The 26,638-nt window shown below is 40.4% G+C and overlaps 1 protein-coding gene across 7 annotated transcripts in view; it reads left to right on the top strand.

Moving 5' to 3' along the window:
• Positions 1-24,668, top strand: part of TENM1 (teneurin transmembrane protein 1) — an 813,967-nt gene extending 789,299 nt beyond the window's left edge. For all 7 annotated transcript variants that reach the window (XM_072336858.1, XM_072336859.1, XM_072336863.1 and 4 more), the window contains 7 exons: positions 4,464-4,636; positions 5,502-5,737; positions 11,908-12,204; positions 15,396-15,783; positions 16,459-17,679; positions 18,166-18,308; positions 19,644-24,668. In XM_072336858.1, the coding sequence (XP_072192959.1) occupies positions 4,464-4,636; positions 5,502-5,737; positions 11,908-12,204; positions 15,396-15,783; positions 16,459-17,679; positions 18,166-18,308; positions 19,644-20,402 (3,217 nt within the window). In that variant the 3' untranslated portion in view covers positions 20,403-24,668. The remainder of the gene's footprint in view (positions 1-4,463; positions 4,637-5,501; positions 5,738-11,907; positions 12,205-15,395; positions 15,784-16,458; positions 17,680-18,165; positions 18,309-19,643) is intronic.
• Positions 24,669-26,638: the final 1,970 nt, after the last annotated feature.

Raw genomic sequence — 26,638 nt, 5'->3', positions numbered from 1 at the left:
TATTTATTTATTTTATCCATTCTAGTAATTTCAAAAGGCGAAGCTACTGTACCAGCTTTTACAAGGAAACAGTACAATGTTTCTTAAGTGTTAAAGCCTGTCAAATGCGAAAGCTTTGTACACAGTGCCCATTACGTGTAGAAAAACTGCCTGGAACTACATGCCATTCATATCGTATTAGAGTGAATCTCTGTTTCTCTAAATCCAAATATGGTTTTGGAATTTCTGGTAACTAAAGAAGTAGAGGCAAGTTGTGATGTGAATCAGAGATGTGCAAAAATCCTGAGGAAGGCTAAGTGGGGAAAATTAACACTCATAGGAGAAAGGAGTGTTACAAAAGAAACTGAGAGTCGTGGTGGAAGGAACATTCAAAAGCAAGAATGGACTTTTGTCTCCATTGGTAGGGAAAGAGGATATATAATTAAATACAAATATACATAAATATATGCATATAAATATATGCATATATATATATATATATATATATATATATATATATATATATATATATATATATATATATATAGTAGGAGATAGTAGAAGATATATACTAGTGGTGTAGGAATGGCCCTATAAGCAAGGCTTTGAGACATTTGACAGGACTCATAAAGATCAAGACAAGCCAGTAAGGATACAGTCAGAATGTTAGAGTCTGGTCCCTGGGAGAGAACAACCTGAGAGAAAAGTAATGTTTGATTTGTAAAGAGGTGAGAAATCAGGATTTCTCATTATTTATAATTAATTGTCATAGTTCCTGTTTGAGAACATGGCAAGTGACTGATGGAAATCATGTGTTAACACTGCACTACTAGTTCCGAGTACTTCAAGGAGAATAATGCCTGCTTTCTGTAGGGCATAGGAGTCCATTGTCAAAAAGGAAAATGAAAAGCCATCCAGGTGAGATATGAATAGAAATTAAGCTACTGCATAAGTCACCTGGAAAGGCAGCTGAGTCACCATCATTATAGGTTTTAAGAATTATTTTTTCTTAAACTGCAAGTAGGATAGAAGCAGGGGAAACTGCTGCCTAGAGTGTGGGATTTGTTGTTGAAGGGGATATTTTTCCTTTTTGCCCTTCATTATTCTCCTAAAGGCATAATAAATGGTAGTGTTGCTCTAGGTATAAACAATTAGGGCCATTTTTGATGATATTCAGAACAAAACCATGCAGAGCCTCCCTGGTTCTGTTCTCATTATCTGGCATCTAGCAATAGAAGTTGCAAGTTTCATGCAAGAGCACAAAGCTCACTGCTGTCTGATGCAGTTTAAACACTGATCTAAGAGTGATACCTATTCTACAAGTAAATTAAGATATGTGCTTCTTTGAAAGAAGGGAGATCCATTTAAATTCCCACCAGAGGATGGGATCAGTTCTAGTGATGGACAGATGACACTTTCAAAAAGCTTTCACAGTAGCTCCAAGTCATGTCTACTGCTTCTTAAAATGCTGAACAATATGCGTTGTTTCAGGGCCCTTATTGTTTGAGCGTGTTAGAGGGGATTATGTGTAGTCCTGTGCTTCTCAGTGGCTTTAATATTGCTACTCCTACTCTGTCCCGCTGACATCAGCTTTAATCCTTTTCAGACAATTACTGCTCATGCCTGTTGTCCTCTGGCAAGTAGCTTGTAATGCAGGACTCAGTAAGATTTCCTGTTAAAGGACTTTGCCTTCTTGTCAGGTCCTCCCACTGTATGTAGTACTGATTTCTTCACCCAGAAATACATGGAGGGACAGTGTCCACACTGATGCTTTCAGTTGTACAGACTGTATGTTTGCACACTTCTGCCAGTCTAGATCAGTAGAATTAACAGTGTTACAGATCTTAACATTACAAAAATAACAGCAATGTTAACTGGTAAAGTCATATTAATATTTATTGTTCAGACAATTAATTGTCTGAATCAATGTATTTATTGTTCAGACCAATATTTTAAGTCATCTTCATAATATATTACAACTTTCTGAATGGCCGAGATGCCAAGTGTCAGAGGGACAGTTGATACGATCAATGATATGCTGAATGTAGGTGTGTTTTCAGAAGCTTGTTTTCCTTTTCACTGTAAATAGCTCATGGTAGGTGATGGTCCTTAGTCATATATAAGCATAGTGTTGGAGTTTAGAGAATTAACATATGAGCAACTTTCCAGTTGCCTGCAATCAGCTTTTCCATTTATGCTAGATTTGCATTTACATCCCAAAGTTCAATCCATGTCACCATCAAGCTGAAATAGGAATGAGTTTGTTTAACAACACCTATCACACATACTTGGGAATATGAGCAAAGATAATGAACTGTTCAGAACATGTACCCGTGTGTCAGATTCGCTCACAGAGGGAAATTATTAAGAGGTAGAAAACCACCTACAAAAGTACTTGTCATCCATCTAGTTTAATCTGATGGAATGGAAGTACTGAAAGAGCTCTTGCATAAAATTATGTACTAATGTACAATTTCAGTCATATAGGGTTTTTTCCTAATATTATATCATTAAAGCCATAAAAGGGGAGGGGGACACTGGGCCTCTATTAAATCAAGGACAAGCAAACATCTGCAAGAAACAGCCCTCTCCAAAAAAAAATTAATTAGACTGCTTTCCCTTTGAAATGAAATAACTCTTAACTGTGCTACACATAGAAATGCAAATAGATTGTGAAGCTCTATCCCCAAGTGTGCTTTTCTAATATTGGTGAGCACTTCCTCATGTGAGTACTGAAATCAGCGCAATTATTTCCATGATTAAATGGTCACTAGAATGATTAACAGTGTGATAACTGGGCACCAAATTAACATTAAGAAATACGTCATGGTTCTGCCCATGCTAGTATGGGTAGGACATTGCTCTGCAAGGACTGAGACCAAGTGTGCTGTTATTCATCATGTGAAAAGTGGCAGAACCTGTCCTCAGAGGGCTGGGTTTCTTGAAGTAATCTGGAATAAAAAAGCCCTTTAGATGATCACACTGTGAAACCATTATAGAGACACTGACCTTGAATTCACCTGTACCATCTACTTCAATTAGGGTACATCAGCAGGTGCTCTACAGCCTCATGTTAGTTGTTCAGTGCCAAGTCTGGTCTGCTATCCAGTCCCATTTTCAACTGAGCAGGGAGTTCTGTACCACTTCATCAGCAGCATCCAGCAGCAAAAACAGTTCTTTGCAGAGGTGGAACCTGATTCTTATGCACAAGAAATATTCCAATACACTGGCTGCATTTATCCCATAAAAATGTATGATTTGAGGATTTCTGAGTGGTAATGTAGAGAATCCAAATAACTTAGCAAGCTGTCATATCTGTTTGATCAAGTAGTAAATGAAATATAGTTGCCCAGTGTTTGTGGAGTTTTGTAATGCTGAAAAGGAGTACTTTTAATATGTTTTAATCACAGAGAGTGGCACTCAGTCCACTGGCACAGAACCGACATCAGGGTGAGGTGTAAAGAAGTAACACAAAGTGCGTTAGGGCAGTAAGAGGTGGAAGAGAGAGAGATTATATTGTATTTAACATTTCATTAATTTGCTTGTCAAAAAATACAAGATGTTTTCTAAGTTCTCTCTCCAGTGTTTCAATTGAGAAGAACAGCTGCTCTATTTTCTTTTTCATATTGAATGGAAAAGAGAATTCCTGATTTTGCTCATTGATATCTTTTGTGACACACAGATTTTGTCTGATTAGAGGTAGGTGAGGGCCTGAAAGAAAGGATGCTAACCCATTAAAGTGAAGGACATGGCCAGATCACCTGCTGGTGTGAATTGGAAGAGCTCTCCTGGGAGGCAGCAGGGCTTTGCCAGTTGGTACACCAGCTGAGGATATATTTTGCGAGTGCAGAAATAGAAGATGAAAACTTAATTATGCTTTCCTACCTGTTCAAGTGGGTTTCTATTTTATGAACATTTGTCGATTTTACTCATGCAAATGCTATTCACATTATGTGCTTCACTCATCAGCAGCAAAAGGCAGTTACAGAATCATAGAGTCATGCTTGAGTTGGAAGGGACCCCAAGAATCATCAAATTCCAACCCCCTGCTACAGGCAGGGCCACCAACCTCCAGATCTGGTACTAGCCCAGGTTGCCCAGGGCTCCATCCAACTTGGTCTTGAACACCTCCAGGAATGGGTCATCCACAGCCTCTCTGGGCAGCCTGTTCCAGCACCTCACTTCTATGGAGTGCTGCAGTAGCCTAAGGTCTGGCTTCAGCAGTGCTGCGGGGTACAAACATGCCTTTGTGGGACGCACAAGTTGCCTGGTGCCAAGGAGCATCCAGTGGACACACCTCTCATACCATAAGCAGGAATTCACATTAGGAAATATAGGCTTTCAGAATGAAACATACGCTAATTCCTACCTTCTTGCTTCTTGAGTAGTGTTGAAAATGCTTTTTTCCCCCCCTTTATTTTTTAAAAATGTCAGCAATATCTACAGGCGCGATATTCCTGTGGTGTTCACGCTGTGTGTTGCAGGTACGACTCTGATGGCCACCTGACCAATGCCACATTCCCGACCGGAGAAGTCAGCAGTTTCCACAGTGATGTTGAAAAACTGACAAGAGTGGAACTTGATACTTCGAACAGGGAGAACGTGGTCACAGCTACAAACTTCTCAGCTACTTCTACAATATATACTTTAAAACAAGGTAATGAAGGCATTTCTGTTATTTCTTTCCTAGTCTTCACATTTTAAACTCTTGATATTGTCGCATTCTTAACTGTTTGACAGAAAGACACTGAAATTAGTTCATTTGTTTCTTCCTTGTTTCAGTACAAATAGCTGGGTAGTACTTACATTTCTCCTGAGGTTCCTGCTAGGAACAAACCACCAGTGAATTCTTTTCCTCCGAGAAAATTCCCGTGGGTAGATTTCAGTTATTGAAATCTCTGATGTCTCCAAGCTTTACATGCTATTAACCATGTCAGTATCTAGGGGAATTGGATTGACCCATAAAACGCCAAGCTTTGTAATTCTGAGAACTGTGCCCAAAGAGCAATGTGCTCTTTAGTGAAATGGCATGTTTGGCCAGTGCCATGAATTCTTTATGTGTCCTGATGGCAGCACTTGATGGCATGGGAAGGAGGAATTGATTATTAAGAGTGATACTCACTTTGTCTCTTAGCCCTAAGCATATAGTAATACTCAGTCTCATGGCTGGCCATCATGGAACCTCTGCCCTGGGGTCCCGCTGCTAGTGGGGAAGAGTAGAAGTATATCAGTGGTCAAAACCCAGCCTATGAGTTCATGTATTGCTAGGCTGAAAGCAAAACTCTTTAGTCCTGCTCAGGAAACATATGCAATGAAGATCATTTGGCCCAGTGTAATAGAAAGTTCCTGAGACGTGAAGATCTGGAGGTTACAGATTTGAAAAATCACACTGCAGTTAGTGTATGAGTAGAGGTCTGTAAACTTGGGACAATCAATACCCTGTTGCATCTGCTATTTTCTTCATAAATCTGTAAATCTGAAATATTCTGTATTCCCTGTTTTTGCTTATTGTTTTTTGACAGATAACACACAGAATATCTACCGGGTCAGCCCAGATGGGTCTCTGAGAGTCACCTTTGCCAGTGGAATGGAAATCACGCTTAACACAGAGCCTCATATTCTAGCAGGAGTAGTCAGTCCCACTTTAGGGAAGTGCAATATCTCCCTTCCTGGAGAGCATAACTCAAATCTCATTGAATGGAGGCAACGGAGGGAGCAGACCAAAGGCAATATCTCCACGTTTGAGAGAAGGCTAAGGGTAAGGTTTCCTCTTGTGTGAAGTGCAGTGTTCCCTTTGAAAGCCATTGAACTAAAATCATGTTGAAATGCTCTACTCTGTAAGAAGTGTAATGGGAAGTTTGTATCAATGGTGGGCCCCAGCCATGAATTTCAAAACCAAACTCCTCCAACACTGGCAGGGATGTTTAATCTCTGTTTGATTTTGGTTGTTAGACTTGACCTCAAGACATAATTACTTTTTTTCTTCCTCTTCTTTTTCAACTGAGAACTTAATTATGACTTTGAAGGAAGCTGTGAGCAACGGACGAATCATAGTTACTGCAGTACAGTGGCAGACTTGGAGCCAGATTCTGCCTCTCAGATCTAACCACCTCTTTGTTCTGGGGAATATAGCAGGTTCCAGCCTCTGCTCAATGCAGAGATCTGTCAGGGCATACCTTGGATGTCTGTGCCACGGCATCTCCACATCTCCATAGTGTTGTAGAGCCTCCCCACCTATCCACAATCCTGTGGATTCTTCCCTCCACTGTGTGCTTTCAGCCCCACCACCCCTCCCCTTCCCAACTGAGTTACCATACAGCTCTAATAGAGAATTATTTAAACATTACATCCATGGTTTATATTTATTTTCAGGAGAACTCACAGATTACAATGACAGATGGTCAACATTCAGCATTTAATTAGGTAACACCAAGGCTCATAGAGACCACTACCTTGCAGAACGTGTTTTTTTACAAACTCAGTTCTGTTTTTCACATGAATAGTCCATAAAGCGCCTGTACCAGTAGTAAAACTGGGAATTCTGGCCTTTAAAATATTACATTATTAACTGCAACATGTCCGGATGAGTATTATCTCTGAAGGAACATCTGTTAGCTCTAAAAATATGGAGGTGGTTACTAAATCACTGGATTTCTTTTTGGTTATCACATCCCATGTATTATTTAACTTTAAAAATGCATCGGTTGGATTTTCAGCTGTTCTTATCAGGCAGAAACAAAAAACTTTGTATTATATGGCCATGATATTACCACCACGTGTAGAAAAAACATTTGAAACGACGTCTTTCAGACTTGACAGTCACAATTAATTACTAGGATCTTGCAAGTGGGGAAGAATCTTCATGTGGTGTTTCTTGCCCACTGTCTGATTGCACCTGCCCTATCTTAGTGTTAGTCCCCAGATCCCTGTCCAGGGAGGCCGCTTAACGTATTGTCATGGCAAATGTGTGTTGTTTGTTGTTAAGATCACAGGATTGAAGCTGTGGCCTCTGTGGCTCACTTTATCTAATCAATTGGTTCCTGTGTGATTTTGTGCTTGAGTAACTGTATGGCACATACTTTTTTAAGGATCTTACAGAATAAAAGTCTTAAATGGAAAGGACATTGTCAGTCATTTGTTCTGTTTATGCTGCTAGGGCCAAGTTGTTCATCACCGTTACATTTCAAAGTACTTCATCCTGCACAGCTTTCCTGTCATGCAGTTTATATTTTCTGTTGTTGAAATTGATTGCCAGTTCTTTTATCTCATTTTCATTTGCCTCTGCAAGATCCTTAATATTGCTTGCCAAAAAAGGGAGGAAACTGGTCAGGATTAGATGGATTCTGGCTGGAGGCATAAAAAAATGTTCACTGAAATATTGAAAACCTGAAGCTATCTAGAGTTCACCTGATGGACCTGCCTTGGTGTCAGTCTGCTGGTGCATAGAAGCACTCGTGTACTCCCCTCCTCCTCCTTCATCTTCCCTCCAGCGAGTAAGTTTACAGTGTAAGAACAAACATCTATATGCCACCATCTTATTTGCTTTGTCCTTCCAGAAATATCCACTAGCATTGCAGCAGCTGAACATTGCATTGTTATTTCTGTGAATTATAGATTTCCTTTTACACCTGCCCAAGATGATGGGGGGATTTTGCATTGCCTTTGCCTACCCAGAAGAAAGTCAGCAGCCTGCATTATGATGTTTCCCCTCCTCTGACTGCATTGAGCTCGAGGGTTGTCTGTCTGAGGGCTGTCAGAGAAAGGCTGGAAGGAATCTGGTGGGATAGCTTATTAAAGGAGGAATTGATAGCAGAAAGAAGTATGCTGAACATAAGATAGACCATGCAAATAAGCACAGAAGACAAATGGACTACTGAGGCTTCCATGGCCAATGAATAGAGTTTGGAGAATAGGTTAGAGACATGATTCCCAGGGTTCAGCTTTAGCGATGCGATGTTTACATGGGATGCTGATAGAGTTGTGAGCCAGCACTAGTGTAAAGAAGCTGGAACAGTGTGACTGGAGAGGGAGACAAAGGAGCAGCAGAACATACCCATAGGCAGCTGTCTTTCTTGGAAACTTGTTTATTAGAGGAATCACGCTGGATATCGGAAGTAAAAAAAACCCACTATATACAGTGTCTGAATCGGTGAGCCAATACTGAAAGGCACTTAAGGCCTATGGTTGACAATTCCTGTCCTTGAATAGTGCTTGGGAAGAAAAAAAAACGTAGCATCAGAAGCAGCCTTTATCCTGGATGAGGTTCTGATGAGACCTTCAGAAAACTTTCAGTGAGTTCTAGTGAGTTCCAGCTTGGAGAAAAAAAAAAAGTTGTTAAGCACTTAATATGCCATCACTGACACAATAGGAAGTGTGTTAGAAAGCTTGCAATTTAGGGCAAAAAGAACTATGCTGATCTTTGAAAATAAATGTAAAGAAAAGCTCTGGGGATTGGACTAGTTCTCAGTGGAAATGAACAGATCTGCAGGAGTCCTCAGTTAAGGGAAGAAAACAGTACAGTGGAAAAGTTTTCTAGGGAAATAAAAAAGCATAGAAATCAAGTTTAAAGATGTCACTTAAAGATCAGTCCTGATGCTGTCACTGAAACAAATGGCTTTGAATGCTAAGAGGTGTAAATTAGAAGGCAGGTCACTGGGGATGAGATAAAAGATGACCTAGTTGAAGAGAGGAAAGCTATTCCTTTTCTGCCAGATCCTAACATTTTTAATTCCTAACCACAATTAAAACCCTTCTTGAAACCGTGTTATGCTGTTAGTGTAAAATAAGTTTTGGAAAGAGGCCATTGTTAGCACATTCCCAATAATGTGATAAAAGTTGTGTTTTAAAAAGGGTGAGGTTTTTTTTTTTGCATGATACATATTCCTTGCTCTAGAATTAAAGCAGAAATGAGTATGTTAATGGAAATGCTGGGAAAGACAGCTAACTTTATCTCAGCATCTAAATCAATGTTGGAAACAGGAATTAATCAGATTTTTCCTTTAAGTGCAGAACTGCCTGCCCTGGCACTTCGCGAAAGTACATAAAACAGTCCGTAGACATGTATGCATTTTATATTAATAATAAATCTATGTACAATCAGGCATTTTAACATCAGTCTTCATCTAGCAGGACTTCTTTTTATCAATTGAAGTGCTATTTTAATTGACTTCTAAAAATGAAGCAGAGCTGTTGTTAAAACCAATGAGCACGATGCATAGTAATATGCTGATTAGAATTCAGCTCTGCTCCCTCCTGTCTTTTGCATAAGTTAGAGGAACTTGGCGTTGGATGCAGGCCAGCTTTTATAACTGAATATCTACAAAATTGAAAATTGAATGCTTGGCCACTCTCACTGTTGTTTGGTTTTTTTTATTATTATTTTTTAAATAACAAAAATGGAAGTAACTCATTGGCCTCCATTCAAGTCAAAAGTCCTTTGAATTTAGGCTTTGACAGCTATGTTTATTATCATAATTAGCAAATTATCTCCCTCTATTTACCAACCTTGTAGCAAGTTGTAATGGTAAGGTCAAATCCTCAGCTACCCTGTATCAGTTTGCATTGACTCAAGTCCAGACACAGTCAAGGAAATACACAATCGTCTCATCTGATTTCACATTAAAGACAGTTTAGATTTGAGAGTGAATGTCAAGAGAAGTGAACATTTAGGCAGTTATTTACAACTGCAAAATTTCTGTCTACCATATCAGTAGAAATGGAGCAAAAAAAATGTTCAAAAATATTTAATGTATCTTTTTATGAACTACTATCATGATTATTGAAATCAGCTGAATTTTCATCATCTGCAGTTTGGACCCAACACTGCTTTCAGAAACCAGATTTTACCAGCTTGTAACTGCGCACGTGAGCTCCTGTCTCTCAAGGGTGTTCCTTATGGACTTGCATGTACATTGGAGGAATTATCTGTAGGAAGCCACTGGGATTTGAAATCAGCATTTCAATGACAGCATTGAAATGCAGCCTGCTACTCATGTATCATTGCATCTTGTCTTAAGAAGGGTGTTAAATTTAACTTAAATCTCATATAAGAAAGTAAACACAAACGACATAAAATACAGAATATAGAGGAAGCAATGATGCCCCTCCAAATCTTAACTATCATCATAGAATCATCCTTAGAGTTGTTAGTGACCATTAAAAGCCATCTGGTCCAACCTCTCTGCAATGAGCAGGGACAACACAGGTCCCTCAGGTGCTCAGAGCCTGGACCAGTCTGACCTTGGGTGCTTCCAAGGATGGGGCACCACCACCTCTCTGGGCAGTCTGTGCCCAGGCCTCCAAGTGCCTTGACTGTGTGAGCCTTTAAATGTTGCTGCTGTTTATCTTCACTGCTAATTCTGTCTCTCTGTGTTTTCCATTCTTATTCATTATATTGTTTCTGAAAATTAGATTGCAAACAATTTGTATTCAAGACTTTCATTTCTTCTAGCTGCATTTTACAGTAATAATAATAATAATATTAGCAATAAGAATATAAGTATGTACATACACAGTAAATGAGCGTGAGCCTGGTTATATCTCCTGCTTGCTTTTCAGATATTTTACCACCAAGAGGGGTTTTTCAGAAATTGCAAGAAGTTTGTAAAGAAATATATTAACATAAACTTAATCCAACAGACTATGTACAAGCGAATGTAGTTGAATTGAGCATCACAGTTTACTTGGGCTCCTTAACTATCATTAGAGCATAAATTGTAATAGTTACAGCAGTCTACAGGGGTGTATAGGTATTTTACAGCTATTGTAAATGAACAGCATTAAAGTTAGACATGTGTGTATATAAAACCACAGGAATGGTAGTTGAAGAAAGAACACCTGCTTCGTCTAGATTTTCAAATTATTTTGTATCTAAAAACAGAAAAGGGAATGAAAATAATGTTCATTCTAATCACAACCACCATCCGATCACAGCTTGAATTATTAAACAGATATTTTTTAACTATTTACTTTATCGCATTGCCTCCAGCTCTCAAGGAGAAGCAGGCACTGTGCTGTGCAGCTCTAACACCTGTGCTGACATCATCTCTTCCGTAAGGCATATATTAATCGGAATAGATTTATACAAGTGATTAGGCAAAATGCAATTAATACAATGAGCTCATTGGGCATTGATCTGAAAATGACAAGTCAACGAGCAGTGTTTTATGGTTCCCTAAATCCTAATTCAGAATTAAATGAAGTTGAATAGTGACTGCCCGGTGGCTGAATGATCTTAGGAGATAGATTGTGGAAACACTGGAGAAGCGTATTCTGTCTTCAGAAATCTGGATTGCCTTTAAGTTGATTTCTGATTGGGTGACCCCTCTGCATTCTCCTGTGGGACAACAAGCACTAGCAGGTCAAAGCAGTCAGCCTGTTCCCCTGCCAAGGCACCAGCTTTCACAAGCCTTGGGAGTGGGCTGCTTTTTTGAAGAAGAGTGAGGACACTAGTGGGTAGGGTCTTTGGTAGCCAGAAGAACAGCTCTTCCTTCTTCACATTGGAATGGGACCTGGATGGTCTGTCCCAAAGCAGCAGCTGACCCTTTGTCATTAGTGGAGCTTAAGAGAGAGGAGGTGAGTTAGGAGAACTTTGTTAATTTATGGGCTTAACTACACATCTTTGGCTGGAATCACACACCCTGTAGAAGAGATGAAAGTTGAAAGATGAAAAGTTTGGGAAAGAAAGCTGAACATATGGAAATAGGAAGCATCCTGCAGTGTGATATGTAACACTGAACGCAAGCAGCATTTTGTTTTTTGATCCTCCTGTTTCTAATCTGAATGTTTTTCTGTTTTATTGTCTTTAGTGTGCCCTACATTGTCAAACATACTGTTTAAACATTGCCTGTTCTGATTTGAGCCAACGCAGAAATGTTTCCATCATCTGAATTAAGGTATATCATCTTCTTCCTCTATCTTTGTTTTTAGGCCCACAATAGAAATCTTCTCTCCATTGATTTTGATCATGTAACCAGAACTGGAAAGATCTATGATGATCATCGAAAATTCACTCTTCGGATTATGTATGACCAGACAGGGCGACCAGTTCTGTGGTCACCCATCAGCAAATACAATGAGGTCAATATCACTTATTCCCACTCTGGATTAGTGACCTATATCCAAAGAGGAACCTGGACTGAGAAAATGGAGTATGATCCAAGCGGAAACATCATTTCCAGAACATGGGCAGATGGCAAAATATGGAGTTACACATACTTAGAAAAGGTAAATCGCTTTATAAGTCGATTGTTGTACCAACACAAGAATGTTTGTTTTGATACAGGTACCATATTGTGAACTATGTTAGTATGTTATCTCTTGCAGTAGGATATAAGACTTATATAAAATGCATGCCAAAACAAATGGCTCAGACTTATGTGTCATCCTTTTGAGCCTGCCATGGATTAGTTCAGAAGAAAGTTATCAGCACCTCAGGTTTGTTTAATCAGTTGATAAAATGGCTTCCTCTTCTCTGTCCAAGTACAAAGGACATTCTCACTGATGGAAAATGCATTGCTGTTCTGTGTAACATAGTAAAATAGAAAGAAGTCATTGAAATGGAATTGTTTCCTCCCAACAAACACAGTTCTCTTAAGCCAGAAATACACAGCGGTGAATACAAGCTAGCACCTGTTCAGTGCACCGCTGTGAAAAAGGGACTGATCCTGCCAACAGAAAGATTACTTCAGTATTTATGATGCCCATTTTGGGGGAAAAAAAAACATAAACTAATACAAAATGAGTTATTGCCTGCTTCTGTAGTGACTTCATGTCTAAATTGCTTGAGTGTTGTAATTTTCATTTATGACTGTAGGTAATGGTCATGAAATGGGGGAATAAATGCTGTACAGTCTTAGGAAGAACAGCATCACATTCATCAGTAGCAGCATCTCATTCGGAGCTGTTGTGTCTCTCAAATCCAAAAATCTGTATTTTGAAAGCTTTCACAGCTCAGTGTGAGATTATATTCAGTGTCCTTCAAAACTTTAGTTGTGAATGGCGGCATCTCAGACTATCCGATATATTCTGAATTTCCGGAACGGTTTTCTGAACCTGTTTACCACAGGGGATGGAGAGGAGGAGGCAGGTGAGGTAAAACTGATAGCGGATGTTACACGCGAGAAATCCAATGACTTTGAAGTTATTTATATATTAAAAAGTTCCAAATGTGTACTTTTAAGATAAACTTTGCTGTACTTACTTTGAATGTATTTAAGCCTGATCCTCCAAAAAAAAAAATACCAAAAAAAAAACCACCTAAATCTAACCCAGAGGAAAAAAAAAAAGATGCATAAAAATGTGATTCTTTCTTTGTCTGCATGCAGTATGGTTCTCGCACTTGTTAACAAGATTGGCAAACCCTGGAAGCTTCAGAAGTTTGGTTCAGATAAATTTGTCAGGGCTCCTTTTGTCTGTGCACTCTGCAAATTGCAAGTAAACAGGCATTTGTGCAGCCTTCAAGTATTTGGGCAACACGCCTTTTGGAGGAATCTGTTATTTATTTCTCTGGGCCTAATGGACCATAATTTTGGAAAGATGCATGTTTTTTATCTTTCCAACTACTTGGTCTGCTTGTAGTTTCTGACGAGCTGATAAATAAAGTAGTATGACTTAAATCTGTCATTCTGGAATGCTGCACAAGTGGACAAATCCTGATCACTTTGAAGCAAATGACAGAAGCCTACTGGCCTAGGTAGCAGCGGGCTTGATTTATGCTGCAACTTGTCATTAAATTATTGAAAGTCATACACACCACGGACATAATCTCTCAGCTATTTAATGTACTTTCATCACAATTTGTTCCTCATGCCAAAGGAAGATGAATTCATTGTCAGAATTAGACATGGAGATATAATTTTGTGGCCCATTAAAGTCAATAGCTCATTGTGTTAATTAAGTAATGATTACTAAATGTTGTCTGAAACCTCATAAGAACCAATAATTCCTTTTATCAAAAAATCAATTATACAGTTCTCTTCCAACGCCTATTTATTTACTTTCCCATTTATTAGCACCTGATGAGTTTATTATGTATCTTCAAAAAGATTTCCCCTTCCCAGGGCTAATCCCAACGATCTGTGTTTTCAAAGGCATCGTGATGGTGGCCCCGTAAATAATTCTCACTAACCACATTTACTGTCCCTTCTTTGGGTCACTTTCCTCAATTAGCCAATGGCGCTCCCAAATCTCTGCACGCTCCAAGATCCCTTCCTAAATCCTGCTGCTCGCTGCCGTGGGAGCTGGCCGAGGGCTGTGTGCATGTGTTGGGCACAAATGACATCTAGTGGCCGTGACCAGCAGTTGCCTGTTCCCAGCCGAGCCGCGTGAAGTTGCCAGTGGTTGTTGGGCTCCATGTGGCCCCAGTCTTTGTGCGACTGAGCAGGCTCTGGCTGCTTTGGCAAGATGTCAGTTTTGGGAGATGTTTCACCGCCTCCAAAACTCTTTAAAACAATTAGAATCCCGTCTGTGCAAATAGTTAAAGATCTACTACAATATAATTAGGATGAATGGGGAATTATTTTGTTTTCTCTTTATTGTGTCCCCTAATAAGTTGGACAAGATACTAACTCTCCAACCATTCTACTGACTGTCTTTTTACTATTCTGGACAAAAGTGGAAAAGCCTCAAAGTGCTGTAAAATGACACAGAGGGGCACTAAAGTTGCATTAGTCTTGTTTCTGATCTTGTTATTCATACCCTGTCAATGGCAGACAGCTTAAAAACAGTCATGGGAGCAGTATATAGAGAGCGGGATCATATCAGTGCTAGGAGAGAGTTCAGCCAGTAGTTTACTGCAGGCTGGGGACCTAATCTTTGTATATATTAAAAAATAATAATAATAAATAAATAAAAAGAGAGAGAGAGAGAGAGAGAAGTAGTCACACCAAAGAACTTGCAGTCCATTTTTATCCGTCTGTGTAAGCAGAGTTATCGTGCATGCTGTGAGACCATGTGCATTTAATAGAAGATGTATAGAAGAGGGGTAGGGTTGGGCTAGAACTATGCACAGTTCCAATAAAAGCTAAACACCACGTACACAGCCCTGAATGTTTCTCCTTTCTACCTCCTGTAGAAACATCTGCTGGTACAGATGCTCTACCTAGGAGTGAGGAACAGGTACCCTCTGTTGTAGTTTCCTTAGAGGATGACCTAAATGTTTCAAAGTAATGCAGTAAGTCAGCATGAGGCTGAAATGCCACTGAGAGCCACATCTGCCTTCCAGTTTGGGGGTCCTTACCTCTAACCCTATTATAATTTTCCTTCTGTTCCATGTCACCTTGCTGGCCAGGTCTGCTGGAGCTGAAAGCTTGACTTGGGGTTAAACAGACAGTAAGAGTAACCTACAAGAGCAGATAGCTGATGAATAATAAAGTGCTTGATCAGCCTCTTACACTGCCATTCCTGTCTGATTGCAGTCCGTGATGCTCCTGTTGCACAGCCAGCGCCGCTACATCTTTGAGTATGACCAGTCAGACTACCTGCTGTCGGTCACCATGCCCAGCATGGTACGCCATGCCTTGCAGACCATGCTCTCTGTTGGGTACTATCGCAACATCTATACCCCGCCAGACAGTGGTGCGGCTTTCATACAGGATGTCACCAGAGATGGACGGCTTCTGCAAACGTTGTATCCTGGGACAGGACGCAGAGTCCTCTATAAGTACTCCAAACAGTCTCGACTTTCTGAGATTCTTTATGACACTACTCAGGTCACATTTACCTATGAGGAATCTTCTGGCGTTATTAAAACCATACACTTAATGCATGACGGTTTCATCTGCACTATCAGATACAGGCAAACAGGTTTGTCTAGCTATAACTACTTTGCTAAATTTTTTGGCCCTGATTCTGCACTTACGTGTCATGAAATTCCATTCTTTTTATGTCTACAAGTTCTTATTTTTTATGTTTCAATAGAAAAATGTGTGTGCGCATGTGTCTGTGTCTGTGTCCACAGGCATACATAGCTGCCCCATTTGAAATACGATTTTCTTTTTATTGCTTGGTTTGGAATAGCTCTTACAGTGTTTGATTGTTTTTATTCCACTGTGTGGATATTTGCTAAATACTAAATCAAGTTGTTTTATTGATTGCGTTTTCAAGTTTCCCTGTTTATACCATAATGTAACATAAATTCAAAAGAACTGTTCATATGAGGAAAGAAATCACCATGGAAAATAAATTCAGTTTAGAATTATCTTGCAAGTAAATAGAAATCATAATTATGAATAAAAAAGCTTTCATTTAAACAAACGTTAATAAAATATAAATATTACGTAGAGCAAACATTAATAAAAGTTTGTGAGAGAATAATCTAACATAGTTAGTGGTACTGTCTGAGACAGTCAAGTAGCAATGAGGCTCAAGGGTTTATTTGAGTTCGTAGCTCATCTGTGCCAGTTCTGTAGGGCAAGTATTCTATGGACGTAATTCATTTTTCTTCTTGCTTTTCCTCTTTCTCCTGTTTGTTGTGGACAGGTCCACTTATCGGCCGCCAGATCTTCAGGTTCAGTGAAGAAGGGCTCGTAAATGCCAGGTTTGACTACAGCTACAACAATTTCCGTGTCACGAGTATGCAGGCCATGATAAACGAGACGCCTCTGCCCATTGATCTGTACCGCTATGTTGATGTCTCTGGAAGGACTGAACAATTTGGGAAATTCAGTGTAATTAATTATGATTTAAATCAAGTTATAACCACCACTGTGATGAAACATACCAAAATTTTTAGTGCCAATGGCCAGGTGATTGAAGTACAGTATGAAATTCTCAAGTCTATTGCTTACTGGATGACCATCCAGTATGACAATATGGGTCGCATGGTGATCTGTGATATACGTGTTGGTGTAGATGCCAATATCACACGGTATTTTTATGAGTATGATGCTGATGGCCAGCTTCAGACTGTGTCTGTGAATGATAAAACCCAGTGGCGCTACAGCTACGACCTTAACGGCAACATCAACTTGCTGAGCCATGGAAACAGTGCACGCCTCACTCCTCTGAGATACGACCTTAGAGATCGCATTACCAGACTTGGAGAAATTCAATATAAAATGGATGAAGATGGTTTTCTCAGGCAAAGAGGCAATGAGATCTTTGAGTACAACTCTAATGGTCTGCTGAACAAAGCATACAACAAAGTGTCTGGCTGGACTGTTCAATACTGTTATGATGGTCTTGGAAGACGAGTTGCAAGCAAATCAAGCCTGGGACAACACCTGCAGTTCTTTTATGCTGATCTCTCCAACCCAATACGAGTTACTCACTTGTACAATCATAGTAGCTCAGAAATAACATCTCTGTATTATGATCTTCAAGGTCATCTCATTGCAATGGAATTAAGCAGTGGAGAAGAATATTATGTTGCTTGTGATAACACTGGAACACCTCTAGCTGTATTTAGCAGTCGGGGCCAAGTCATAAAAGAAATTTTGTACACCCCATATGGAGAGATCTACCAGGACACTAATCCAGATTTCCAGGTTGTCATTGGTTTTCATGGAGGGCTCTATGATTCTCTCACCAAATTGGTTCATCTGGGTCAGCGGGATTATGATGTTATTGCTGGTCGGTGGACAACACCAAACCATCACATATGGAAACACCTGAATGCTGTCCCACAACCATTCAATCTCTACTCATTTGAAAATAACTACCCAGTTGGCAGGATCCAAGATGTTGCTAAGTATACAACAGGTATAAGTAACATATTTCTCACAAAAATACAGCCTTTGGAAAGATTCTGGAATTGATTCAAGGTTCCAGAAATGCTTTGCACACATCTAAAGTTAATATTTGGCTCTAATCTGCTGTATTCCTTTGGTAGCTAACAACTTACAGAGCTTTGTCTGGTTTTTTTAGTCTTTTTGGTAATCAATAAAGTAATTAATAGTTGTATCTGCTGTTTTTTTAAATGCTAAAATAAGGGGGAGAATGGAGGCAGTGTAGCATAAGTTTTTTCCATTATAAATAGAAAGTAGGTACACTATTGATTTGATTATTGCCATGCTTTATAATCACATGATTTGTTTCCTACAGTAAGTGCTGTAACCAGTATTGAAAACAAATTGATGTGAAATCATTATTTCTGCATAGCTTGGATTTCTGCAAACTACGCTGACTTTTTCTAGGATTTACATGCCTCATTTCCTGAATCCCTTTTTTTGTTTGTCTGTTTTGTAGACATTGGAAGTTGGCTAGAGCTATTTGGTTTCCAGTTGCACAATGTACTACCTGGGTTTCCAAAACCAGAGATCGAAGCTTTGGAGACAACATATGAACTTCTACAGCTTCAAACAAAAACCCAGGAGTGGGATCCTGGAAAGGTTAGCAAACACTCTGTTCAGTCACTTCTCTTTCTGAAGTAAGCAATTTGATTAGAAAATGCTAGAGACCAAGAAAACAATGTGGCTGTATTTTTTGCTTGATTGACAAGGCAAATAATAGTCTAACTACACTAGAAGCCTTCACGTTGTCGCATTATTTACTGGCATCAAGTGGAGGAGAGTTTTAATGAGAAGCTTTTAGGCACACAGTCAAGAAACTTTGCAGCAAATGGATAAAAGCATGCACAAATTGAATGAACTGCGAAAATTTCATCAAGTTTAAGAATTAAAACAACTTTTATCTTTTAGTAAAGAAGCCTCAAGAGGTGCAAAATCACTGTGAATACAAACAACTTTTCCAGGAAAACAGTGATGTTACTGGAGGTTTGTGGAGGGTCTGTAAAACTCCAGGGCTAATATGCACTGAAGAAGTGCTATGCAGCGGCTCACAGGGTCCAGGAATCACTGTAAGGGCCAGCTACTGATGTTCTGAGCAGGTGTTCATGTTTTGCATTTAATCATAAGAGCATCTGTTAACAAAGAAACATAATTTTACATAGTAGAGGTAGAATATATGCCTTTCTTATATGCAGCCAGGAAAAGGAAGCATAAAGTGTTGTGAGCTCACATCAGCAGCATTGAATACTCTTCATTCCCCATGCATAGATGACCATATAGAGTGCAGAAGGCTGGAGGGTCATGTCCATGGAGTGTGTTCATGCAAAATTGTCACTGAGAAGAAGCTATAACAAAGGCACAAGAACACTGTAATGATATATACTGTGTTGACGGACAAATAAATGGCTGGAGGGAGATTTTTTCTTCACCACAATGCGGGGCGAAGATCTACCGATCTGATGTGCCTACCTGCTTCCTATTGTTCTAGTATCTTGTGACCTTCACAGCCTGCTTTCCCTAAAGAATGGGCTATAAAAACTGTTACTGCTATTTTACAGAAGACATAATGAACAAGTGGTTTCCTTAGAATTGTTTGAGAGTACAGATTTGAGTTCAGATTTCCTGATGCCTACTATTCAAAAGATCAGCTGTCAGAGTGACAACAGGAGAGAGGGGAAAAAAAGGAAGGATAAATATGAGAATGGCATTTGTGATAAATACGTTTTCCATTTGTTTTCTAGAAGCTGAAGTGTCCAAGAGACATAAAGTAGAACCTTCAGCAATTAGAAAGCCTATGCATACTTCCAGGCTCTATAGATGAGTATGATGGTTTTCAAACCAATTGCAAATCCATTTTAAGCAGTTAAGATATTGGTAGGGACTGTGAGACTGTGAGATTCCTCTCCTGCAAACTTTGTTGGTGTTTTTTTTTTCCAGACTGTCCTTGGTATTCAGTGTGAGCTACAGAAACAACTCCGAAACTTTATATCCTTGGATCAACTTCCCATGACCCCCAGGTATAGTGATGGCAAGTGCTATGATGGAGTGAAGCAACCAAGGTTTGCAGCTATTCCTTCAGTGTTTGGAAAAGGCATCAAATTTGCTATCAAAGATGGCATCGTCACAGCAGACATTATTGGTGTGGCTAACGAGGACAGCCGGCGCATCGCTGCCATACTCAACAATGCTCACTATCTGGAAAACCTACACTTCACCATAGAGGGTCGGGACACACATTACTTCATCAAGCTGGGGTCTCTGGAAGAAGATTTGGCCCTAATTGGCAATACTGGAGGAAGACGCATCTTGGAGAATGGTGTGAATGTCACAGTGTCACAAATGACTTCCGTGATCAATGGGAGGACTAGACGCTTTGCTGACATACAGCTGCAGCACGGCGCACTGTGCTTTAACGTTCGCTATGGAACGACCGTGGAAGAAGAAAAGAACCACGTCCTAGAGGTAGCCAGGCAGAGAGCTGTGGCTCAGGCCTGGACTAAGGAGCAGAGACGGCTGCAGGAAGGGGAAGAGGGGATTAGGGCATGGACAGATGGAGAGAAACAGCAGCTTCTAAACACTGGGAGGGTACAAGGTTACGATGGATATTTTGTTTTGTCAGTGGAGCAGTATCTCGAACTTTCTGACAGTGCCAATAATATTCACTTTATGAGACAGAGTGAAATAGGCAGAAGGTAACAAAGAAAATCTCTGCCTTTGCGTCACCAAAGACTGCCTGTTTTTAAACGTAAAATGGTTTATTGTATTGGTTTTTCTAGATCAGAACTCTGTATATATAAATATAGAGGAAAAAACATATCCAACTGCCTTTAAATGTGACAGAAGATGGTATTTTAATATTGTTCGTTTAACTCTTCGAGAGATTACAGTGAAGATTTTTAGTTCTTGTGTGGCAGTATTCAAACCTTTCAGAAGCAGAGCGCGCAGGGCAGTTGTGAGCGCAGCATGCTCTGTCTTCTTCTAAAGAAACACTACTTTTTTTTTTTGTTGGTGGTGGTTTAATAATTCACCAGTTATTTAAGAGGTTACAGAGCTTGATTCTGCAACCTGTACTTACTGGGTAGTTTTATCCCATTGAGATCTCCCATAGGTTCAAGGGACTGCATACAAAAAACAGACTGTGTATGGAAACTTTGTAGTTGCTCACCAACCCTGCACATGTCATTTGTCACAACTGTGATCTATGGGATTTTCTAACCCAACTTTTATTAAATATGGTACATAAGTACTTTTATTGGATGCAGCACTTAAAGGCTGCCCCACATGAGCTTTGTCTTTGCCAGGCCATAGCTGCCTCTCACTCAGTGAGGAACAGTGTGTTGTGTCTGCATCTGCGTGCAGGGGCCTCTCCCCAACATGTCCCCCAGCACTGGTTGTGGAGCCCAGCAGCACACATGGAGCTGCAGATCTTGCAGGGGTTGAGGGCTTGCCCTGCATGACTGGGGCTCAGTCAGGTTCCTGGGTTGGCCAGAACAGTCCGTGGCGATCAACACAGTCAGCATGAGCCTCCCATCAACTTCAGTAGGCTCCAGAATGGGCTTTAGCTCAGTGCTTATGGGACAACCTTCACTATTCAGCCGGGAGGGTCCACACAGTGCAGCCATGAGCAGCCGCACGGGATCAGTCCTGCCTGTAGTCCTTGGGCCAGGACCTTTTCACAGATCATTTGGAAATTGTGGTGGAGTTGGGTTTAGGCATCATGATATTTTCATCTCAAATTGATAATCCCACTGTATTGATCATTATTCCAAGTGTGAAGAAGATTGGTGAGTCGGGAGTTGATGAACCCAAGTGTGGATAGTACATATGTTGATAAACGTAGAACATTTTGGGGATGACTCTTCACGTTTCAGCTCAATATCTAGAGCACATAGAAAAGCATTATATTGCATGGGCAGAAACTTTTATTTCCCAAGGTATCGTGCGCTACTGGCACAGTTCTCTCATAGCAGAGTAGGAGATTCTTCTTTTCACTTGTCATTTTAACAGACCTGATTATCATGGGCAGGGTGAGGGTGCCCAGGAGAGAGGTTGGTTAAGCACATTTCCTTTGCTGACTTTCCAAAAGAGCTAGAAGTCTTGTTATAGAGCCTATGTATCTGTAACAGTGATGTTATTGCACATTTCTTTCAAAACAAACATAGTGAATATATTGAAGCAATTTCTGCTCACATTTCCTGAAGCCAACTAAGTGCTTTCTTTATCTTTCTTCCCTTACAAATTTTCATTTTTCCAGCTCGTTTTTTGGGCAGGTGGAGCAGATTGTACCAAAGTTAGGGATGAGCCTGAACTGGAATCTGAGACCTGGACCCTCTGGGTCTCAGCCTCACACAGAATCCCTCTACTCTTTCTGCAGCAGACAGAAGGTGCAGGGGTGCAGGGTCAGGCTCAGAGGTTCGGGGTCAGGTTGAGCAGATCCTGGCCTGTCAACCACCGTCCATTCCAGCCAGGGGGGGGGCCATGGACCAAAACACATTTTGCTCAGGCTCATCATTAACTGTTGTACAGCATTTGGAGCTGTCATCAGCAGTTCCGTTTGATACAATTTTCCATGAAATCATGGAGAATTTGAATACCTCCACACCAGCCTAAAAATGGACCTTCAAATCCTTGAGTCTCTAATATGCTTTTAATCAACGGAAGAATAATTTATGAATTGTATATAGAGAGTGCATACATAAACGTGATGATGTATTTTATCACTGATCCAAGATGTCAAATATTAGAGTCTATTTTACTTATATTTTAAGCAATTATACTTTTTTGCAATTTGATGATGACGTATCATTTTCAAACTGCTTTAAATATCCATTATAAACAATTTTTGGAAGCTATTAGATTTACCTTGAACTGTGCATTTCTAGTATGTAATACCTATTTAGTTAGCTTGTGCCTTTAGTTTCTTAAAGTTATATTTGTATTATATGCAGGAAATGCACTTTGTATTACCTACAGCTGTGTTTTTTAATACTGCCTTGATTACTGTTGTTCTCAGATTATGCCAAAAGGTCAAAGAGTGGGAAGTGTTACAAGTTTTTGTCTCTAAGAGTAGGTTTGGCAATTTCCCAGTGGAACAGTCTAAGGTATAAGTCTAAGGTGGACAGTCTAAGGTATCTTTCTGAATAGTATTTCTCACAAGGATCTGGATGAATGAAGAATCAGGCAATATTACGTGGCCCTGCTAGAAAAGGAAAAAAATGCCTTCTCAAAATAGTTTCATAAACTAAAATGAAGTGTCATGTTGAGTCGGCAGTGCTAAAAAGCATTCATTAATGAACGAGCACTGGGGGCTGAAGTCATAGCACTGCAAGGGCCAGCAGTGATTCTTGAGAACTGCAGCTACAGCAAACAGCTGTGGGCCACTGTGTCCATGAACAACCTCAAATGGAGGCAGGAAACAGTTCAGTCTCCATTTTCTTCTAGTAGCTAGAATAATGGGTTTTACTTTGGTTTCTTTTTGTAGTTTTCCTTTTTTTTTCTTGCTATTTTAATTTTGCACTATCGCCTAGAAACCCAAATGACTAAAAGTAAAGAAAGGAAAAAATAAGTGCATGGAAATGTGTATCATTCTTTAAATCAGATAATTTGATGCTAGCGTTCTGCACTGCAAACAAGGTTTTGAAAAAGGGGGAAAAAATAAATTATAAAATAATAAAATAAAACAAAAAGACCCACTATTGCACACTATCCTGTAGCCAAGTATCTATCATGAGATATATGTGCTGTATATTTTTTATAACAGCCAAACAGTGTGTACAAGTAATGTTTACTTTGCGTTCCTATTTATTTAGCCAGCCTACAACATTTCAAAGGTATAAATATATATATAGCTCTATATGTAGAACATAGCCAAATACCTATATATGAACTGGTCGATGTGCAACTCAGTACTCTTGTGTTGACTGTTCAGGCCAAGCTCTGCAGTGCCCTCCCAGCTGCACCCACCAGGCACAGCCTCTCCTTTCTGCAGCAGGCGCTGCTCTGGGCACTCACTGCTGGCATCCTCAGGGCTGTCCATCTGTCTGTCTGGGCACTTCTCAGTGCTGTGGGAAGGCACAGAGCTTGGAGTGAAAGACGCAGCAGAGGGGCTGCAATTGGAGCTTAATGAAGGCAGAAGGGCAGGGTCCTACCGAGGTGCTGGTTGCTGCAGGGAGCACAGGCTGTGGCCTGGCTGACACCACTGCGAGGGTTTCCCAACAAACACTGACTGTTATTTAACCTGTCCTTGACACAAACCATCACCAGGTCACAAGCATCCCAGCCATGAGGAGAGCCACGGCTCAGCAGGAACGGGGCAGTGGCATTGGGCATGCCCCCATACATCAGCCACCAGCCATTCCTTGTCTAAGGAAGCACATTTGGCAGTTCCCAGTTTTTCCTTAGATCTCGTGGTGGACTTAAGCCTTTTAATAAATGTTAGTATATCAGATTGTGTCCTTGACAGTATTTTACTTGTATGAACCATGATAACACATTAAGTCTTCATACTCTTCAGGCAGAAGTGTTGATAAAAGAGAAGAGAAGCATAGCATACAATATATGTCAAGTAATGTTCCTTTTTCGCTTTCTCATGAACAGTAAAATGTTTACAATGTATGCCAAGATCTTCAGTTTCTGTCCGACACCAGTTAGAGGTTCTGATCTTACAGAAATTGTGTAATAACAGCCTCAGCCTTGTTGCTAGGAAACAATAGATCCCAATTTTTTATTCCTGCTCTAACTCCTGTGCTGAATAGTGACTGGATACTGTACATGTTATGTTACATGGCTGCAGTTACATGGTCTGATGCATTTTGCTCTGGGTTTCAGACCAGAAGCATGCATTTTCTACAAGAACATCCCAGCAACACGCTGTAAATATTAAAAGTTAATATATTATGTGTCGATATTTGAAAAAGAAAGTACTTTGACTATTTCATTTTTAAAAAATAAAGGTGCAAACTGACAGCATGTGACATTGTCTTATTTTATACCACACCTTAGGGACTTTCCTGATTGTGTCGCTTTTCAATGCTTCCATACACCAAATAAGGCCCTCCAACAATACTTCTCGGTGTGAATGTTGCAGTGGGTTTGCTCGCAGTGTTGAATTATACTTCTGATTCAGGGTTCATGTGTACAACTCTTGTGGTGCTACATGTGGGTCCACAGCTTGTTTCTGTGCACAGATTCTTACACTTATCAGAGCAAGTGAGAGAGTGCAAAGGTGTGCTGCTCTGTGCCTTTGTGCTCCCAGAACTGAGTGGGTGAGGGCAGTGGTGCTAAGGGACGAGCAGCATGGATGAAGCATCTGCATGTTCAGTACATCCGATTTCCTGGCCTGCTTCAAACAGGTGCTGATGAACAACTGCGTGAGTCTGTGCAAGAAAAAAAACTTTAAAAACAGTACATACAGCAAAGAGAAGAGAGTGAAGCGAGTGAAGCAGAGAAGCAGAAGGAGCATTTAAAGCTGAAGGAAGGGATTCATGGTAGAAAGCAGATGGGAGCAACTTGGGCTGGGTGCTGACCCAGGGGATGAGGGAAGCAGTGAGACTAAAGGGATGCTGTAGTAGGAAGTAAATTTTTAAATGGCCTGGAATATTGATCTATTGCTGCAGATCTGTCACAGCCACAGCCAGGGAGCAGGAGAGGGTCTGGCTGAGGTAAAGGCAGCACCGTATGGGACCAGCAGCAGCGTCTTCTGTGCTGGGTAGGAGACTGCATGGGGGGCCAGGATACAGAGTCCTTTAATGACTCCAGCAAAGCAGCAGCCAGAGATGCAAATGGGAAGTGGGAGGAGAAGGAGCACCAGGGCTAGTGGGGACAGGGCAGTCACGTTTGCTGCATATCAGTACTGCTGAGACCAGAGAGACTAGCAGACAGGAACAAGGGGACACAGATGTTTCCTGATGAAGCCCTGTCCACACCACTCTCTAAAAAACCTGTAGCTCTTCATATCAAAGTCAATGCTTGAAATCTGTGTAGCTGCCACATTACTGTTCCTATAATATATATATACTATACTATATATGGTATAGTATACTCCTATACTCCTTGTCTTCAAACAAGAGGAGCTCTAGTCTATAGAAATTCCAGACTTGAGGAAACCCAAAAGAATCAACATAATCAAGCCTATATCTTAATAACCCACTGTGTAGTTGGAATAATACAAGTGCATAGCTGTAGTTACAAAGCAAACGAATAGCCAGAGGGCCTCTAAGAAAAGACTCACCAGTACCGAGGCTTTCAGTTGAGACTGATGCTCACCAGTGCTGAGGCTCACCACAAAACAAAGGAGCAGTTTCCAGAAAGAAGAATATGAAAGAGGAAAGAGAAATGTGTACACTCACATACAGTGTTCTCAGCTTTAGATCTAAAATGGCAACTTCTGGCCTATTTTATCTATTTATCTATTTATTATTATTTTATCTGTTGCCCTTCTGGAGTCACCCATAGTCAAAGCAATTATCTCCAACTTGCTACACAACAGGGTTTGCACCATGAAGCGCTCCATGTCAATAGGACATTTCCATAGGAGACAGCCCTCAGGCCCATTGCTTCCCACCACGCTTATCACCATGGTGCAGTCATTTACAGGGACTACTTCTCAACACAGCCTGTCTTAGTTCCTCTGTCCTGAGAGAGCCAGCCTAAACCAGGGTTCAGGCATTAGTACTTCAGAAGCAAAAGAGCTCTCCCAGTAAGCCCACTCTGCTATGCACCAGGACTGTTTGCACCAGGAAAAGAAGGTTTACAAGAGCAGAAAGCCTGGAACAGCCACAGAACATCTGTCAAAGGCATGCAGCAATCTGGGAAACCTTTAAGGCACAGACAAGGGGTGAAGGGTTCAATCAGCACAGCCCCAGAATCAGCTGGTGCTGAATGTTGTGCTTTGAGCTGGTAATGCTCTGCGCAGCTCTACTGATTGCATTTGC

This window comes from Excalfactoria chinensis, chromosome 4, assembly GCF_039878825.1.
Source record: "Excalfactoria chinensis isolate bCotChi1 chromosome 4, bCotChi1.hap2, whole genome shotgun sequence".
Lineage (NCBI taxonomy): Eukaryota > Metazoa > Chordata > Aves > Galliformes > Phasianidae > Excalfactoria > Excalfactoria chinensis.
This window is presented reverse-complemented; position numbering and strand designations above follow the sequence as displayed.